Source organism: Manis pentadactyla, chromosome 3, assembly GCF_030020395.1.
Source record: "Manis pentadactyla isolate mManPen7 chromosome 3, mManPen7.hap1, whole genome shotgun sequence".
Lineage (NCBI taxonomy): Eukaryota > Metazoa > Chordata > Mammalia > Pholidota > Manidae > Manis > Manis pentadactyla.
In genome coordinates, this window is record NC_080021.1 from 188,756,480 (window position 1) to 188,776,951 (window position 20,472).

Below are 20,472 nucleotides of genomic sequence, written 5' to 3' on the forward strand. Positions count from 1 at the left end.
TAAGAATTAGCTTACCTGGGATGGTAATTAACCATTTGGTAGCAATTTGTTGATAACTACAAATAACTCAATGGGATTTTAACTGGGACTGCATGAATGTATAGCTCAAGTTGGGAAGAACTGACATCTTGACAATTTGAATCTTATCCATGAATGCAGACTATCTCTCTATTTGTTCTTTGATTTCACACATCAGAGTTTTATAGTTTTCCTCATGCAAATCTTCTACATATTTTGTTAGTTTTATACACAGGTATTTCACCTTTGGGGTACTAATATAAAGAGTATTGTGTTTTTAATTTCATATTCCACTTGTTCATTGCTGATCTATAGGAAAGTGATCGACTTTTGTATATTAACCTTATATCCTGCAGCCATGCTATAATCATTTATTAATTCCAGGAGGTTTTTGGTCAATTCTTTCAGGTTTTCTACATAGACAATCATGTCATCTGTAGACAAAGACAGTTTTATTTCTTCCTTCTCAATGTGTATGCTTTTATTTCCTTTTCTTGCTTTATTGCCTTAGCTAGAATTTATAATCTGATGTTGAAAAAGAATAGTGAGAAGGGACATCCTTGCCTTGGACCTAATCTGAGCAGTAAAGGTTAAGTATGATGTTAACTATACTCATTAAGTATGATGTTAACTAGAGGTTTTGCATGAATATTTTCTGCCAAGTTGAGGAAGTTCCCCTCTTTTTCTAGTTTACTGATGGTTGTTATTATGAATGGGTGTTGATTTTTGTCAGTTGCTTTTTCTGCATCTTCCTGATATGATCATGTAGGTTTTTTTTTAATCTGTTGATGTGATAGATTACATTATTTGATTTTTCAAATGTTGAACCAGCCTTGCATACCTGGTATAAATCCCATTGGGTCATGGTATATAATTATTTTTATACATTGTTGGATTAAACCTGCTATTTCTTTGAGGATTTTTGCATCTGTGTCATGAAAGATATTGATCTATAGTTTTCTTGAAATCTCTTTGTCTGGTTTGGTATTAGGATTAGGTATTACCATTATTTGGTAATGCCTCATAGAATGAGTTAGGAAATATTCCCTCTGCTTGTGGTTGTAGAGAACTTGTATAATTTCTCCCTTAAATATTTGGTAGAATTCACCAGTGAAACCATCTGAGGCTGGTGCTTTCTGTTTTGGAAGATTAGTTAATTATTGATTCAATTTCTTTAAGAGATAAAGACCTGTTCAAATTGTCTATTTCTTCTTATGTGAATGAACTATGTCAAATTGCATCTTTCAAGAAACTGGTCCATTTCATCTAGGTTACCAAATTTGTGGTCTTAGAATTGTTCATAGTATCCCTTTATTATCCTTTTAATTGTCATGGGATCTGTAGTGATGTCCCCTCTTTCATTTCTGATATTAGTAATTTGTGTCCTCTCTTTTTTCTTTGTTAGCCTGGCTAGAGGCGTATTTACTTTATCTTTTCAAAGAACCAGCTTTTGACTTTATTGATTCTGTTTTCAATTTCATTGACTTCTGCTCTAATTCTTATTATTTACTTTCTTCTGCTCACTTTGGATTTAATTTGCTCTTTTTTTCTAGTTTCCTAAGATAGAAATTTAGATTATTAATTTTAGATCTTTTTTAAACTATAGGCATTCAGTGCTATGAATTTCCTTCTAAGCACTGCTTTCATTGTATCCCACAAATTTTAATAAGTTATGTTCTCATTTTCAGTTAGTTTAAAACACTTTTTAATTCCTTTCAGGATTTCTTCTTTGGCCCATGTGTTATTTAGAAATGTGTTGTCCAATCTCCACATATTTGGGGATTTTCCAGTTATCTTTATTCTACTGATTTCTAGTTTAATTCCACTGTGCTCTGAGAGCAGAAATTATATTCCTATTTTTTAAAACTTTTGTTCATGTGGTTCCCTACACCTAAAGATGCCTGCACTTTACCCTCTGAGATAATCTCCACCCTATGGGATTATCTCAAACCCCACCTTCTCCAAGAAGCCCTCCCTGCTGCTTGCTGCTGAGATTGCTCCCCTGCAATGGCCCACACTCTGTGGCTTGCTGGAGCACCTGGCTTGATGGTCATTTTCGTACTTGTCTGGCTTCCTATGTTTCATGGCTCAGAATGTGGTCTAAAGTGTTTGTTAAAGTGTGTTTCATGGCTCAGAATATGTTCTATCTTGGTGAATTTTCCATGTGAACTTGAGAAGAATGTGTATTCTGCTATTGTTGGATGAAGTAGTCTATGGATGTCACTTATATCCAGTTGATTGATGGTGTTGCTGAATTCAGTTATGTCCTCACTGATTTTTGACCTCCTGGATCTGGCCATTTTGGAGAGAAAACTGTTAAAGTCTTCAACTCTAGCAGTGGATTAATCTGTTTCTCCTGGCAATTCTGTCAGTTTTTGCCTCACATAGTTTAGCACTCTGTTGTTAGGTGCATATACATTAGGGATATTAGGTGCATATATATCCTGGGTTTGCCCACGGAGACACAGCTGATATGGATCAGAACCCAGCACATCCGTACTGGCACTCAGCTCAGCTCCGTGAATGCTTATGGGAACTTGACTCTGTCAGGCTAACAGCTGATATCACCCATTCACTCCAGTACACCCACTGTGGAATACTGAAATGCTTCTGGGTTAGTTGGTAAATAGGCTGCCAGAGCTCTGTATGTGCCCCCACTGCCTGCCCAAGATCCTCTCCTGGCATCCCATTCTCCCAGCATGAAAGAACCTCCAAGACCTGCTCAGACAGCAGCATGTCCACTTGGATCAGCCTGGTGCACTTGGCGACTGGTTGTTAAATATTTTGATTTTAAGGCCTAGGCAGGCCTTTCCTGGGGAGCAAGAGAGATGCTGTGGAGAGAACACCGACCGGGTCCCTCCCCTCAGCCTACACAGGTCACAGAGAAAGCTGACGTGCCATCCTAGGGGTGCACAGAAGTAGAGGGAACTAAGGGAGTGCTGGTCCCAACAGGGAAGGTTCTTGGGGGTTAAGCCTCGGGTAGGCTTTCAGCAAACAGGGTCAGTGAGAAGGGCCTTCCTGGCTCTGCGCATCATTTCAGACAACCAGGGCCCACCAGTTGTACATCTCGGGCTCTCAGCTGCTGGTGTCTGCTTTCCTCCCTGACATATCGTTTCCACCAAGTGCTAATTACCTCATTTCCTTCAGAGGCTCTGATTGTCATCTGCACCCCCTGGCTGGATTCCTCTGAAACGTGCTGGAGCCTCCTGATCTCGTCTCCTCCCATTTGCCCTGGTCACTTGCCCTATGCGGTGGCTTCCCAGGCTTCCCTCTCTGCTCTCTGCTGTTCAGTCAGAGAACAATGACTCCACGGAATTCCAACAGGGAAATAGAAGCAGCAAGTGGAGAGTATATAAAGAGGTTGGGACTCCGCTAGTCACTCAGTGGACAGTGATCAAGGACCTACAATGTGCTGTGCACTGTGGATACCATGGAATGAATAGGTGCATTTTCATCCCACTGAGAGTATGCAATCCACTGGCAGAGAACACACCAATATAAAAACACCTCTGAGCAGAGGAACCCAAGTTCCATGACAGAGGTTATGGATAAATTCTGTGATGTGCAGGAGGGCAGGGCACAGCTAGCTGGGGGTATTGGTAAAGGCTCTTAGAGAAAGAAGCATCAGAAGTGGCCTTGAAAGTCAGGCAGGGTTTGGACAAGTGAAGCGGAAAGAGGGGACATCCAGGTGGTGGGACAGGTGAGCACCAAGCAGTAGGAGCACACCAGGCCTGCACAGTGAGCGAGAGTAGCCCCGCTGCAGGGGAGCTGAGCACCGAGGCCCCCAGGGGGGCAGGGCCAGGAAGCAGAGGCTGGATGCAGGCTCCAGAGCATGGAAGCCCCAGATGTGGGTTTGAGAGCCAGGGCAATTGAGGGCGAGGAGAGACAGAGCTGTGCTTGGTACTGTTATGGACATTGTCTTGCCTGGTCCCTGGCTCAAACAGCATAAATGTGCACTGGACTCTTGCTCCCTGCAAGGCTCCCCCAGTATTTTAGGTGCTAGCCTAGAGGGCCTCCAGCCTTGCCCAGGGTGACTCATTGGTACCCTTTCTTTACTCTGGTGGTTCAAGGCCCTTGCTGAGATGCTCAAGGAGAACAAGGCATTGAAGACACTGAATGTGGAGTCCAACTTCATTTCTGGAGCTGGGATACTGCGCCTGGTGGAAGCTCTTCCACACAACAGTTCTCTAGTGGAACTGAAAATTGACAACCAGGTAAGGTGGGTGAGGGTCTCCTCATGTCCTTCACCACGTGACACTCGCCATTCTGCACTTTGCCACATGTTGCTGGATACAGTAGATGCCGCTGAGGGTAAAAGCCCCAGAGCCCAGCTTTAAGGCATCTCAGAGGTCTCCACACCCTCCACCATGCTCACAGTCTTTCTTCATCATACCCGTCAAGTGCTCTTCCAGCTTCTGCTTGTACACCCCTGGTGATGGGGTGCTCACTCCTTACCAAGATCACCCCTTTCATTCATAGTGAGAATATCCTCCCATATAGCCAGTAGAAATCTGCTTCCTGTAAGTTTTGTCGGTTGGGCTTATTTGGTTCTCTGCTGCACATGGGACCCAACTGGTGCGCAGATCTCATAAACCACTGGAGTCTTCCTCAGCAGGCTAAATATCTCTGTTTTCTTCAATCACACCCACTCAATGGACTTTTTTTTTTTTTTTAGTATCATTTATCTACAATTACATGGCACTCAATGGACTTTTGAGTCTCCTTACCATTGAGGTTACTCTCTGGGCATATTCTAGTTTGTCTTTATCCTTATGAGGTTATCATTTTTCTATAACTTCTGTAGTTCAGTCATTTATTTTCAGGGCAACTCTTCCAGTTCTGACTCTTTAAGATGATGCTAGTAACAATATCTCACATGTAAAATACATTGTACATTGCATGTGTTGAGGGTCCACTGTGGGCCAGGCTCTGTGCTTTGGACCTTAGATCTTCCCAACAGGATGTGTGTATTCTCTGTCTCAGTTTGCAGAAGGGAAAACAACTCAAAGAGGCTAAAATAAGCAACTTAATAAGGAAATATAATGAAATTGTCAACAGTGGTTCTCCCTGAATGAGATTATCTATACTTTTTACCCTTATTGTAAAATATTATAAATATCCAGAGAAGTGCATAAAACTTAAATGTATAGCTTAATGAATCGTAATAGGCAAGTAACCCCTGTCTAGGTCAATAACTGAAACATTACTAGCCTCCAGGAGACTTTGACGGTCCTTTTCAATCATAAGCCCTTCAAAATCTTCACAATTAGCCCCCTACTTACTTTCACGCCTCCATGTCTTTGCTGTCACTTTCCTCTCCACCTGGAATGTCCTCCCCTGCTCCTACTTCTTCTCTGCCTGGAAAAATCTTTCTCTTTCCTCTGGATGTAGTTGAAGCCTCTTCTTTCTCCCAGTGGTGTTCTAGTCAGCCTGAACCAGCTTGCCAGAGCCGACTGTATTCATTTCTATGCAACTCCACTTCAGTGGTGGCACATACCTTGAAGTCACTCCCGGTGGGAGTATTTACATTAGGGAAATGGGCAAACACTATAAATCCAACCTTTATTTTTTTTTCTGAAAGTCAGCAGCCAGCATATTACTACCTTCACCCATCAGTCTGCCATTAGATCTCTAAGCCTCCCCCGAGAGTTAGGTTCTCCCTCCCAGTGTTCTCCTGGCAATTTGGTTGCCCTGTGAGCTTCTCAGAAATCGGTGCTATCCCTGAGTTATATCCCAGTGCCCAGCTCAGAACTTGGCCTCACAGTGGTGCTTGGGAAGCTGGGCTGCCTGGCTGGCTGTGTATGTTGTTCACTGCACAATGAGGTGGCAAGGCACGAAATCCAGCGCACACTCTACTCTCCAAGTTTTGGTATGGGGCTTTGTTCACCCAGATAAGGCATTTTTTCTAATTCATACAAAGAAAGCACAGGAGCAGCCTGTCATGTGAACTTGCTGCGCTGGAAGCCTCACCTCTCTCGCATGCCAGGGGGCTGCTACTGTACCACCCGCTCCCAGCCCCTCCCCACTCCACCCTTTCTGCCATCGCTGACCCTGCTCTGCTGCAGGCAGGAGGGACAGAGCAGATGGAAGAAAAACATGCATCAAGCTTGACAGCAGCTCTGGGCCAAGCCCTGGGATTGGCTACTCATGTGACTCCAAGCCTGGCCAGGCAGCATCAGAGTCTGCCCAGCGTCAGCTGAAACCTGACTCCTGGGGCAGAGTGTGGATCAAAGATGACCCAGAGCACTGGCTTCAGGTCACTGGGTGGCAGCTGACAGGGAGTGATCTGCCCCCTTGCCTCTCACTGCTATTCCCCCAAAGCTCAGAGCCAGAGCCAGTGCTGACCACCCCCCCACCCTTGCTGAACACCCTGGTAAAATAGGGATAACAAGAATCTCTGCTTCTAAGGTGATAACAGATGTCAACTATGGAGTTGTTAACTTTTAAATGTACTTCTATAATTTGTATAAATATTTGTAAATATACTAAATTTAAATCATATATATAGTTATAAATACTTTGTATTTATAAGTACTTTATAAATAAATAATTAGAAAAATAAATACTTTTATAATTTTTCCAAAAGTGACCTGGGGAGTTCACACATTATCCGAGGAGTTAACTTACTGAGCAGGTGCCACTACCCCAGTTTATGCTCACAAAGACTCATGGGAGTCTCACAGCCCACCCCTATATTGCGGATGAGGAAACTGAGGCCCAGGCAGGTCATCTAACCTGCCCTAGGTCACACAGTAAGTAAGTGACAGAGGCAAGATTCAAACCCAGGTCATATGACCCCGGAGTCCGTGAGCCATGCAGGCCTGGCCTCCTGAGCCCTGGTTTCATGTGGGCCTGCTCTGCTTTCTCCGCAGTCACTTTCCCTCCACACTAGAGTAGAGGGCTGGTCACTGTCTGGCCTTCCCATCCCAAGAGCCTCTTTTTTGATTCATCTCCGTGTTTGGTGAATGCCCGCTGCACCCCATGGCTGTGCTGGACTCTGTAATGTGGAGGCTCCAACTCTGCTCTCCAGGGAGTTCACGCTGGCTGGGAAGACAGACAAGTACAGAAATGACCATCAAACCAGGCGCTCCAGCCACCGACGGTGGGCCATTGCAAGGCAGCAATTTCCATCAGCAGCAAGTAGCAGGGAGGGCTTCTTGGAGGAGATGGGGTTTGAGATAATCCCATAGGGTGAAGAGTCAGAGGGTAAAGAGGAGGCATCTTCGGTGTAGGGAACCACATGAACAGAGAGGAGAGGAAAGCCCTGGAGCCCATCCAGACCAGCTTAATGGTGCCCTAGAGGAAAGCCAGAAAGGGAGCTGGAGTCCAGAGGACCCTGAATGGGTGGGTTGATGGGTTGAGTGAAAGTGAGCGGTGGACTGCCGTCTGCACCAGTCAGAGCTGCTTTCTGGGAAGATGGTTTCTGGCTGGATGGGAAAGGATCAAAAGCTGGGAGGGCATCAGGGCCTGGGAGACTGGTGGGGGGCTGTGACTACCCTGGGGGTGCTCCTGTGAGCTCAGAGTCTGGGGTTGGCTGGGGAGAGGAGGGTGGGATGAGCCGGTCTCAGGGCTGTGCTGGCCCAGGTCCGCGGGTAAGTCCGAGGAGGCCTGGGCTCAGCCAGCTGCTTTTCCTCGGGTGCCCCAGCCCCGGGCTCTGAGGGTTGTGACAAAGAGAAGGTGGTGAGTGGCATTTGATTTATTCCTCACTCTTGGTTAGTCACTGAAGTCTTCGGAGGCCTCAGCCCCTGCGCGGGTAACCTGTGTCAGTGAGTCTCCATCCTCCGTTTCCCTTATAAGGCCAAAGAAAGGAACTTGGGGAGTTCTACCCAGGGTGACACGGAGCCTTGCAGTCTGGCTTGGGGCACAAATTCGGGAACTAGGATCCTGGGGCTGTTTGTTTACTTAACCAGTCTCCCTTTATCTCCAAGCAATGCTCTGTTGCCGCCTGCTGTTGCCTTGAGACGCAGTGGAGGGTGGGAGGGGAGGGGGCCCTGACTGGAGCTGGTGGTACTGAGAATACACCTAGTCCAGCCCTCCTTTTACAGGTGGGGAAGCTGAGGATGGGAGAAGGGCTGGGATGTGGCTGAGGTCACGGATCAAGTTAATGTCAGAGCTGGGTTGGAACTGGGGTGTCCCGCCTTTCAGACAGGCTGCGTTTACCGATGGACAGGAGAGACCCTCTCGGCCCCCAGACAGCAGGCTCCACATGTGGGATGCCTGGCAGCCCCGTCCATCCCCATGCTGATTCTCTGTCCCTCTTGATCCTTGGTCCCACAGAGCTCCTTCCCCAGGAGCCTCAGGGCACAGACAAGGCCTGCAGGCTGATGAGATGTGCAGTGTCTGGGCCAGTACCTGCCAGATTCCTCATTCCAATATTGATAGTGTGGATATGCTTAATATTTTGTAAAGAAGCTAAAGGAAGTGGATTGTGTTTTCTTGTTTTTCCAGATCAGATTATTTTCCTAGTGGAAATAAGTTCAGGAAGAAAACAGAAGATAGATGGAAATAGGATCCTGAAGGTTGTTACACAGGGTGACACCCCTTTAATTTGAGATTACACACTCATGGCAGCCAGCTAACTTCTTAAAAATGAGGCTGACTATAACTTTTAGTTTTGCAAATTAAGGAAAACACATTCTTCAAAACAAAGAGAGCGTAAGTTTTGACCAATCATGTTCCCTCTTCTGTTCCTTATATGTTTAGCTTCTAAGCAACAGCTCTTGGTGTGGGCATGATTTTTGTGTTTGCTGTCTCATTGTGTATTATAGTAATTCAGCCTGGAAATATTCAGTCTCCAGGAGAGGACAGGCATGTGTCACCATCTCTTCCTCCAAATGCCAGTTATGTTCTTTTACTCACCTCACTTCCCAGTGGAAAATGAAATAAAGGCAGTAGAAAGTGAGGGGGCAGAAAATGACACAGCTAAAACCCTTTTCCTACAGAGATTAGATTGAATCAGAATAAAGATTTGTGACAACCACCATCTCACACCATGTCAGGTCCTCACTGGAGGCTGCAGTCTGATCTGAAAAGCCTGGAGCTTTCCAGACAGGAGACTGACTGACCCAGGGACTGTCTTCAAATTTCTGACACTTGCAGCCAAACAAGGAATTTATCCCCCGTAAGCCTCAGCTCTGTCCTGTCCTTGCTGTGTAATGAGGGGAAGTCACTTGATATATCTATGCCTCAGTTTCCATACATATAAAATGGGAAAAATACTCATCTCACAAGATTGTGAGAGGGTTTAATGTATTGATCTCTTATTCAGAACCCAGCATGACTTATAGTCTTCTTTCAATAAAAGGGAAGTGATATTTCTATTGTTAATTAGACCAGCAGTGATAGCGGGGTGAGGTGCAGAGGACTGACCTCTGAGAGATTCTGTTTTTTTCAGGGAACAACTGTTTACCCCTTTCTTCCCTCCTTTATTCTCTCTCTTTCTTCCCTACTTATGTTTACTTTTTTTATTAAAGTGTAATTTCTATATGGTAGCAAATACATCTTAAGTAGACAGCTCACTGGACATATGCATATATATATACATCTGTAATCACTACTGAGATCAAGATAGAGAACATTTCCAGCACCCCAGTAGGCTCTTGTGACCCTCCCAATCAACATTCTCCAAATGTAATTATATCCTGATTTTTAGCACCATAGGCAGTTTTGCCTGTTTTTTTTTAAGGTATCATTGATATACACTCTTATGAAGGTTTCACAAGAAAAACAATGTGGTTATTACATTCACCCTTATTATCGAGTCCCCCCCCATGCCCCATTGCAGTCACTGCCCATCAGTGTAGTAAGATGCCACAGAGGCCCTATTTGTCTTCTCTGAACTACACTGTCTTCCCCATGACCCCACATACACCATGTGCACCAATCATGATATCCCACAATCCCCTTCTCCCTCCCTGCCCGCCCACCCTCCTCACCCCTCCCCTTTGGTAACCACGAGTCCCTTCTTGGAGTCTCTGAGTCTGCTGCTATTTTGTTCCTTCAATTTTGCTTTCTTGTTATACTCCACAAATGAGGGAAATCATTTGGCATTTGTCTTTCTCCACCTGGCTTATTTCACTGAGCGTAATGTCCTCCAGCTCCATCCACGTTGTTACAAATGGTAGGATTTGTTTCTTTCTTATGGCTGAATAGTATTCCATTGTGTATATGCACCACATCTTCTTTATCAGTTTTGCCTGTTCTTAAACTTCATATAAATGGAGTCACATGCTTAAGTTGTTTTGTGTCTGGCTTTTTTTATTCAACACTGTGAGTGTATCAGTTATCTATAGCTGTGTAACAAATTACCACCACCCCCACACAAAAAAACTTAGCAGCTTAAAACAATAATAAATGTATATTAGCTCCCAGTTTCTGAGAGTCAGGAATCCAGGTTTAGTTTGGCTGCATGATTCTAACCCAGGATCTCTGATGAGACTGCAGTCAAGGTGTAGAGTCTGAAGGCCTGGCCAGGGCTGGAGGAAATCACTTCAGGCTGGCTCCTTCCATGGCTGGAGGCAGGAGGCCTCAGCTCCTTGCCATGTGGACCTCTCCGGTGGGCTTCTTAAATGTCCTTACTGTATAGCAGCTGACTTCTCCCATAGTGAGTGATCCAGGGCAGAAAAAAAAGATCCACAACTGCCTTTTATGAGCCAATCTTAGAAGTTACATGGTCACTTCTGCCATTGTCACTAAGCAAAACTATGCTCAAGGGGAGAAGTTTTGAAGGGAGGAGTATTAAAGAATTTTCAGACATATTTTAAAACCCCCAAACTGAGAATCACCTATAGATTTGGCCAGAAAGACCTTTCTAACCAGCCAAGCTACCCAAGGATAGAGCAGAGCACCTGAAAGGGAGATGTGCTTCCATCACTGGGGGTGTGTCAGTGGAACAGAACAATTTGACAGCTGTGATATGGAGGAATTTTAATGTCAGTCAGAGTTTGGGGCTCTGGAGTTGGGCTGAATAATTCCCATGGCTCCTTTCTGTTGTTTTTCCAAGCAGTCCCAGTTGTCTGTATCTTCTGGATCACAAAGGAAAGGCCACGATTGGCCCCATCAGATGTATCAAGGGAGTTTCTTGCTGCCCAAGGTGCCTGCGGCTGGAATGGGCGGCTCAGAGCCACCAGCTCTAGGTCACAGCTCAGTGCCACTGGGGTCATTGGTGCTTTGTTAAGTGGTGCATCTGATCATCCTCTCATCTGACTGATAATATTCAGTCACAGTAAAGGCATGAGGACGTGTCGCACACTGCTGAAGGGCATGTCAGCGTTTATACTTTGTGGCGGGGCAGTCACAATTTTAATTCAAAATATGCCTGATTTTCAACCCAGCAACTCCATATTGCTACAGAAGCCTCCCTGCCTCCCTGGCAAAGTCCTCCACCACACTGTGTGTGATGAGGGAAAATGGAAGCACACTAAGTGCCCATCTGTTCCAGAGCATCCCATGAAGCCATGAAAAGGAATGAGGTGTTCTCCAGGTGCTTACTTAGAAAGAGCTTCAGAAAATACTAAGTGAAAAACGCCAAGTTGAAGAACAATGAGTATAGGGGTGAATCCATTGAAAAAAAAGAGAAAAAAACATAAGGAAAATCTGCATCTTTTTGCTATATACTTCATAGAGAAAATTCCCACCCCGTTGGCCATGGTGGCTGCCTCTGTGGGAAGGGCGTGAGTGGGGGATAGTGATGTGAAGGGAGGCTTTCATTTTACTCAGTCTGTTTTAGTATCATTCGAATTTTTAATAATGAGATCACCATTATTCACAATTGATGTATGTAATTCTTAAACAAATCTGAAGGGGGGCAAGAGTTCTTCCCTGACTCCCTCTCCCTGGCCCTGCTGCCAGGGTCTGCTGTTGTCAGACCTGGCATGACCCCAGGTCCCTCCCCAAGGGGTTCCTAATTGCCGATCACCCACTGTTAAGGTTGCCTCCTGATTTCTTAAATGTCATCTGAGTGAGCTTTTCACAGACTCATAGAACATAGGTCCCAGAGGCCCTAAGGTCATGGAGCTTAAGCCTTCCACATTCATAATGAGGTTAGGAGACCCTAGGAGACAAAACATGATCTGCCCTTGACTTGCACACCTCCAGTGATGGGCAGTCTACTACCCTACCATCCTTTCCATGGGCAGACACTGCCGATGGTTAGACCACAGTCCTGTACCCTGAGCCAAACCCTGCTGCCTGTCACTCTTCTCTTCAGCCCCCCTTCTGTCTACGCTCTCTCACAGCCACTCGGGTGAGGCGGGAACTAGCAGGCTCTGGAGTGAACTGCCTGTGTTCAGACTTAGTTCTGCAGCTGACCAGCTCCGTGATTTGGGGGAAATTTCTTAATGCCTCTGTTTTTCATGTTCCTCCCCTATTATAATAAAATAGGACATATTCCATAGGTTTATAGGGAGAAGAAAACAAGCTAGCTAATGAGATGTGCTTGTGACATTGCCTGATACCCAATAATCACTAGATAGTAAGTATTTGAAAGAGAACTGAGAGACCAGAGTTTTAGTCCTGACTGTCCCTGAGCCCTCCTCCCTCATCTGTCAAGTGATTGAGGACTTCTAGTCTCAGAGATCCTGAGCAAGGGAGGGCCTGATAATGAAGCAAGTGTGAAGTTTCTTAAGATGTATGCACATTTTCTATTCTGCTGTTTAATGTAAGTATAATGGCTCTGGTCCAATATTAAAGCTCCAGAAAGCCCCGCCATGATTACTGATAGAATCCTGTATCCTCTCACACATACTGACGTGTCGGTGTGTACCCCCGAGATGCTGGATGCTAGCTTGAGGACGTGGGCCTAGAGGATACTCTGAAGTCCTTGGCGCCCTAGGTCAAGGTCCAGCCTTGGCTCTGTCATTAAGTAGAGGGAGCACAGTCCAGCTTCCTTCCATACGCCGGTTCAGTTGGCTCCTCTCTAAGATGGAGGTGCCATTCCTGCCTGCCCTGCCCACCTTCCAGGGATGTAGGGAGGTGAATGGGAGCAGTTTGCATTGGGATGCATCGTATTCTGGACTGAGCAGCATGAAGTGTTGGCTTCACAGAAGCAGCCCTCGCAGTCCCCAGCAGTCCTCCCACTCAGGGGAGACCTGCACTTTCTGAGGCTAGCCTGTCCTGAGAGCTTTCCTATCAAGTGACCTCAAGGAGAGGCCAGGCTTCCTGCTAAGTGGGGTTGGGAGTACCTGCCAGTTCCTTCTTGAGATCTCAGATGGTCTCTTTAGCATCTGCCAGGCCAAGCCGGCCAGAGCCCAGGGCTGTGCTGAGCCTCCCAGGACAGGCCTGAGCTTTTCCCAGCACTTGCAGGAGCCCTGCCAGCTGGGCTGGTGGAATTTCACCAGCACCCCTTTGCATGCCCTAGTAGGTGTTCCAGCCCCATCTGAACCCACATGAGCTCTGGTGAACTCACAGTACATGGCAGGACTTCTCTGTCAAGTCTTACCTGCATTTCCATGCTTGTCCTTATGGATGCTTGGCTGATGTATTTTCCCAACCCTCCTGTATTGCTGGGTGCATGAGCGTGTTCCTGTTTCCTCCACTCAGTTCCTCACCCGTGTCTTGGAGGTACTGGGTACTGTGTGCTATCCAAGGGCTCATGGTCTAGGATGGCACTATCCACAGAACTTCCTGTGATGATGGAAATGTTCCGTTTTCACAGACTGAATTTTAAAATTTATTTCATTTTAGTTATTTAAATTTAAAGTAAAAAAAAAGCCAATCCAAATAAAAAATGGGCAGAGGACCCAAATAGATATTTTTCCAAGGAAGACATACAGATGGCCAGCAGACACATGAAAAGGTGCTCAACATCACTAATCATCAGGGAAATGCAAATCAAAACCACAATGAGACATCCCCTCCCACCTGTCAGAATGGCAGTTATCAAAAAGAAATAACAAGCATTGGTGAGGATGTGGAGAAACCCTGTTGCACTGTGGGTGGGAATGTGAACTGGTGCAGCCACTATAGAAAAACAGTATGGCAGGTCCTCAAAATATTAAAAATAGGACTACCATACAAGCCAGTAATTCCACTTCTGGGTATTTACCTGAAAGAAAAGAAAACACAACTCAAAAATATATGCATTTCTATGTTTATTTCAGCATTATTTATAATAACCAATATATGGAAACAAGTGTCCATTGATAGATGAATGGATAAAGAAAATGTACATATATGCAGTAAAATATTACTCAGCCATAAAAAAGAATGAAATCTTGCCATTTGCAACAATTTGGATGAACCTAGAGGGCATTATGTTAAGCGAAATAAGTCAAAGACAAATACCATCTGATTCTACTTACCTGTAGAATCTAAAAGAAAAAAGCCAACCTCATAAATAGAGAATAGATTGGTGATGGTTATCAGAGGTGATGGGGGAGGGAGATGAAATGGGCTGAAAGGGTCAAAAGGTACAAACTTCCAATATAAAATTAAGTCATGAGATGTAATGACAGCATGGTGACTATAGTTAATAGTACTGTATTACAAATTTGAAAGTTTCTAAAAGAGTAAATCTTTAAGGTCCTCATTGCAAGAAAAAAGCATTTTTGTTACTATGAATGGTGAGGGATGTTAACTAGACTTACTGTGGTGATCATTTCACAGTGTGTACAAATATTGGATCATTATGTTGTACACTTGAAACTAGTATGATGTTATATGTCAATTATACCTCAATAAAAAAAACTTAAAGAGCCGCATGTATCTAGTGGCTACTGTACTGAACAACACAGGTCTAGTTGGAGAGACAGATATGGGGGCAGGGGACCCTAATAAGGCAGTTGGACCAGACTGGGAGGAGAGAGGGACGAACAATGTGTCACTTGAGTGTGGAGAGGGGAAAGATTGTCCAGGGGTCAGGATCAGGGAGGGCCCACTGGGGAGTGGAAATTTTCAACAGGTGTTAAAGCAGTAGGGATACATCAACAGGTGGGCACAGGAGGGTAAGGCATTCTACGTGGCAGTAGGAAGGCACGTGAGCTTTTAGAAGTAAACCTCTGCATGCACCCGGTACCATGTACCAGACCTCCCGGGGTAAACAGGCTGGGTAAAGACTGAGAGAGGAAAGGAAGGCAAGGAGTAAGGAGTGAGCCGCTTAGGGCCTGAGTGCCAGGCTGAAGAGGAGGTGGGGCTTATCCTGTTGGGTATGAGGGACTGAGCTGAGATGCTGTGAGTTGGGCACAAAGCCCTGAGGCCCTAGTAGCTGTCAGCAGTGGGAAGCCGCTGGCGGTAGCTGTTAGCTGCTGCTTCACATCAGTTTGAGGGTTTTGCTTAGATCTTCTGATCCATGAATATAGGATGTTTTTATATTTATTTAGTTTTCTTTATGTATAATGCTGTTTTGTAGTTTTCAGTTTACAACTCTTCTTTTATCAAATTTATACCTAGGTGTTTTTTTGTTGTACATTTATGTACAATCTTAATTTCATTTTTGGACCATTTGTTACTAGTGTAAAAAAATACAGCTGATTTTTACGTATTGATTTTATACCGTGTAATCTTGCTGAACTGGTTTATTAGCTCCAATACTTTTTTGTGGATTCCTTAGGATTTTCCAGATACAAAATTGTGTCATCTGCAAATAGAAATAGTTTGCTTCCTCCTTCCCAATGTAGACACCTTTTATTTATTTTTCTCGCTCAGTTGTCCCTTGTAGAACCTGCAGGACACTTTGGTGAAAGTGAGCATCTTTGTCTTGCTCTTGCTCTGAGGGGTCTTTAACTACTAAGTAAGATGTTAGCTTGCTTCCTATCTTTTCAACCTCTTTAAGATTATGTTTATGTCTTATTATCTTATATACATGGTAACAGAAAACTCAAACAAGACAGTATGATAGAAAGAAGAGAACAAAGACTCCCCCAAATACCACTACCTTAAATATACTTGCAGGCCCTTTCAATGCACATATGTGTGTGTGTGTGTGTGTGTGTTTGTGTGTGAAATATAGGTAACTTTACACAAATATGACCTGTTTTGTAAGTAGGCTTTTTCTTTCTACTCAACACTGTTTGAAGGCATTCTTTCCAGGCCAGTGACCAACGATTTTCATCATCATTTTACAGCTGCCCTTGTTCTGTTGTAAAGCTGAATTAATTATTTAAACAACTCCCTCTTGATGAATACTTGTTTCCCCTTTTTCCCCACTATGGTAAGTGACTCATGAAAAGCTCCCTCCTCCCCAACACTGCGCACCGTCAGGTTTTCCTTTCCTTTTCTTTTGATCTTCCTCGGATGATCACTGTAGATTTTGAGGGTGGGGAACTAACAGGATCAGAGTAGAAGCTAAGTGTGGCATTCCCAACTTACTCCGAGACCTTGGCAAGCCCTTTTCTCTTGCTGGGCCTCAGTTTCTTCATGGGTAAGTTGTTTGTCTAAATGACTGGCTATCAAACCTGGCTGTATACTGGAATCACCTGGGGAGTTTAAACCTGAGATGCCAGAGTCTCACAACCAGCGATTCTGATTTAATTAGCCTGGGGTATAGCCAGGGCAGTATGGTTTTTAAATCTTGAGACTGGATAATTTGAAGGTCCTTCCTGCTCAGATATTATAAGAAGGCTGCTGTGGAGAAAAGATCTGTTCTTGGCATCCAGCAGCCCGGGGTTTGATTCCCAGCTCATTTACTCCTGGCTGTGTGACCTTTCAGCTTCTCCAAACATCCCTCTGCCTGCTCTTGGAGGAGGGGGTAGAAGGGAAGAGGGCAGCATAGAATCCCCCACCCACAACTCAGGTGTCTGCAGGTAGGGAAGGGTTAGTTCCTGGGCAAATGGAGTAAGTGGTGACTGTTGTTCTTTTCTTGATCAAAGAGCCAGCCGCTGGGCAGCAAAGTGGAAATGGAGATCGTGAGCATGTTGGAAAAAAACACAACGCTTCTCAAATTTGGCTACCACTTCACCCAGCAGGGGCCCCGGCTGCGGGCATCCAACGCAATGATGAACAACAACGACCTTGGTGAGTGGAAATCTGCCCCCTACCCACCTGCCTGCCAATTTTCCCATCTGTCCTGGGGTAATGGCAGGAAAAATGCCGCTGATATCAAGGGAGTCCTCTTCTTGAGCCTGATTTTCTCATTTTCTTGTTTTCTGTGTTCACACCTTTGCCTCCTGCCCTAGACTGTGAGCACCTGGGTCTGCAGGCGGTAGGGCTGAGCCCTGTCCTCCCCACAGCACGGGGCTGCACCCAGAGCGTGCCCTCAGCGAGACAGGGCACAGGCTTATTGTCAGTCTTTTCTGAACACCCTTCTCTGAACTCAGAGTCCTTTCCCAGTCATACAGTCTGGCTCTAGTCCCAGTTCCCAAAGCCACCAGCCAGCACTCCCACCCAGACCACAAGCCCAGGAGACTTCACGTTACTTTTAAGGTAAAGCTGAAAGTATTGACTTCATAGTGAAATAAAACAGACTGCATTAATTTAATGTCAATTAAAGGCATAGTTTGGTTTTTTTCCTAAAAGGAGAACTAAAGAAAATGTCACTATCTTATGAGCAGATGTCAAATAGGTATGCAAGTCAGTTGAAGGAGAACGTGAGCTCAATCATTGGCTTATTTACAGAAGCCAGTTGTTCTCAAGCTATATGTGTAGTTATTTACTACGTGTATTCCTGCTGGCTGCTAAACTTGATATAGTGTCCAAAAACAAGTATGTCTGATAAGGCTATAGGAAAATGAGAGAAAAAAACAAGAAAAGGAATAGGTCTAATATGTTAAAGTAATTGATCTTTACAATTATCTGTGTTTCCTAGAATCAAGGTAAGGGGAAAACCAAGCAAGTTATATTATTCTTATTACAGAAGGAGGCATGATGAATTTAACAAAAGAACAAGAAAGCTGCTTTCTGGGACTAAATGATGAAATAACTGTTTTCTAAAGGGCAATGTCTTCAGTGAGTTTTTCATCAAATCATCAAATCCAAACCTGCTCTACACAAAGAGCTTAATACGAAAGCACATCTGAAACTGAGACCAGGTTAATACATGGAGACAAGTGTGGGCACGAGGCAGGTGGTCACAGAACCTGTGCATCAGGAACCACAGAGCTACGCACACAGGCACACACACTGGAGACTGAGTTACTCAATTCACCAAACCTGTGTCAAACTCTACAGGGTGCTGGGTGTTGAAGATATAGGTTTTTGCCTGTAAGGATATCATAGCCCAGAGGCTGTTCATTCATTGCTCACTCCATGTGCCACTTTTTTCTAGACCTGCAGGTCTGAAAAAGTCCATAAAACAAACAAAAAATGCATCCAGTGTCATGGTGTAGCTGAAGTGCCCCTATTTGAGTAAAATAAGAAATGTAAATAACTAAGAATCATGATTATTATGGTGAGGAGGTGATAGTTCCACTAAATTGCTGAGGAAGGCCAGGCAATCTAAATTATCTTGGCTCAGCTGTGATCTGGCTTCAGAGCCAGGGCTTACAAGCCTTGAGTTCTATTCTGGTATCAGTAGCCTCACATTTTTTTCTCTCAGCTAAGATTGGGTTTCTTATGTGCCCCTTGGTGCCTATCTCAGGGTGAACTCAGCTTTTGTCTTCCCTTGGCAAGATGGTCTGGAGGTCTTTTTTGGGGAGCAGAGGTTCCAGATGATAGAGGTCAAGAGTGCTGCAGTGGGGACACCAGACTTAGCTGGAGGTTGGATAAGATGACTCCGGAGGATGCTCCTGGTCCTGAGCATCTGATTCCAAATCAGGCCCGATTCCAAATCCAGGGACTTCCTCGGGTTAGGGCAGGTCCCCGAGTGCCAGGGCTGGTACGGACTTCAGGCTCACCCCTTCAGCTCCCTTAGGGGAAACTGAAGCCTGGGGGTGTGGCGTCCTGCCAGGGCAAGTCACCCAGTTGTTAGTCATAGCAAGCATGTTTGGAGCAACCTTTGTGTGCCCAGGACTGTGATGGGTGACATAAGGGGGGAGAGGAAAGTCCAGGTCCCTGATTCAACCTTTACAACTTTTTAGTGGGCAAAAGACTCAAAAATATGCCTAAAAATTCAGGAATGCCTATAAACTGTATCTAAACAAAGGGAGGAAATGATTTGAGAGGCCAGAGGCCAGTGAAGCAAAGCATCCTAGTTGGGGAGTGGGCCTTTAGCCAGCTTTGAAAGGAAAAGAGAGGTTGTGAGGGAGGTCAGAGGCAGAGAAGCAAGATGGTAGGACTCAGTCTGCAGGAGAGACAGATCTAAAAGGATAGAGCAACTATTATAGGTTGTTAGATCTAGAAGGGAAAACAGGAACTCCAAGGGAAGGGCATTCCAGATACAGGGAGCAGCACGGGCAAAGGCAGGATGATGGACAGGTATGTGATTGACAGGTGCACAAGGAATGGGGCTGTGCGGAGGCTGTGAGCCAAAGGCCTTCAGTGCCAAGCTCAGGAGTTTGGTGAGGAAAGCAGGTGGGAAGCAGGACTGTGGCAGTGCCCTGTACAGGAATGACAGGTAATAAAAATGGGCCTCCTGGTTACCCCAGGGAACTAACTATACAGGTGTTCCCTTGGGGTTTTGCAAAGAAGGCATTAGAGCAGAATCACAGAAGTGATTACACACAGCAATCAGAGTGCCAGCTGGTGGGGTAGGATTTCCAGCTTTAAAGCAAATTTGTGCCCATCTTTGGCTAATTTTTGTAAAAGAAATGCTTCTGATTCTCTTAGTACATCAGCTTCCTCCTGCAAATTTTTTTTTCCAACACCATGTTTTCATCCCACTCTTGATGCTCCAATGCAGATATGCTTTCCTGTTTCCCACCTGAGTATTTTTATCACGAAAGTCACCTGTGGGCCTGGCCCAGCCACTGAGGTTGTAGGCAGTGCCGAGGGAGGGAGGACAGAGGGGAGGAAGCCCACCTTTGGGGATTCCATCTTACTCTAGCCTGCCTCTGTGCTGGCTCCTGGCCCATGTGTGGGCTGGGCTTGGCCTGCCTGCAAGGTGGGGGGCTCCTCCTTGATGGATGGTCAGTCCCCAAGGCCATGGGGCAGCCAGTGCCTCTGCAGACAGGCGGCCTGCCTGGGGCCCATCCTGGCTGGCGAAGCTGTGGTCCTTCCCACTGCGTGCGGGGAGCTGTCCGCAGAGCGCTGTGTGGGAGAGAGTACCAGCACGGTGGTGGTGTCAGGAGGAGCCGGGGGTCGCCGTCTGTGTTTTCCCGCAGTGATACCTCAGATGACTCCTATCTCCACACTATTTATAGCCGAGCATCAGGCCAAGTCGGCTCGCAGGTTCTGTAAATCTGCCACTGAAGCTCTCTCCACTTAATGAAATCTGGTTTGCAGACTTCAAGTTAAGGCTTTTGCAAGTGTGGGGGTGGGGTGGGGAGGAGGAGTAACATGTTTCAAAGCAGAAAACATATGTTTCTAGGGGAGTGGCTCTTCCACTGTATTCTCAGGAAGACCTTTCGAAGAAGCACTGCAGACACAGCACACCACACATCAACTTAGTCAACTTCCCCCAAACCCATCGCAGCAAAGGCATTA

General features: G+C 45.4%; 1 protein-coding gene across 2 annotated transcripts in view; it reads left to right on the forward strand.

The window, feature by feature from the left end:
• The window catches only part of TMOD1 (tropomodulin 1), a 79,836-nt gene that overhangs the window by 54,864 nt on the left and 4,500 nt on the right, over positions 1 to 20,472 (forward strand). For both annotated transcript variants that reach the window (XM_036888550.2, XM_036888551.2), the window contains exons 8-9: positions 4,089 to 4,232; positions 16,824 to 16,968. In XM_036888550.2, the coding sequence (XP_036744445.1) occupies positions 4,089 to 4,232; positions 16,824 to 16,968 (289 nt within the window). The remainder of the gene's footprint in view (positions 1 to 4,088; positions 4,233 to 16,823; positions 16,969 to 20,472) is intronic.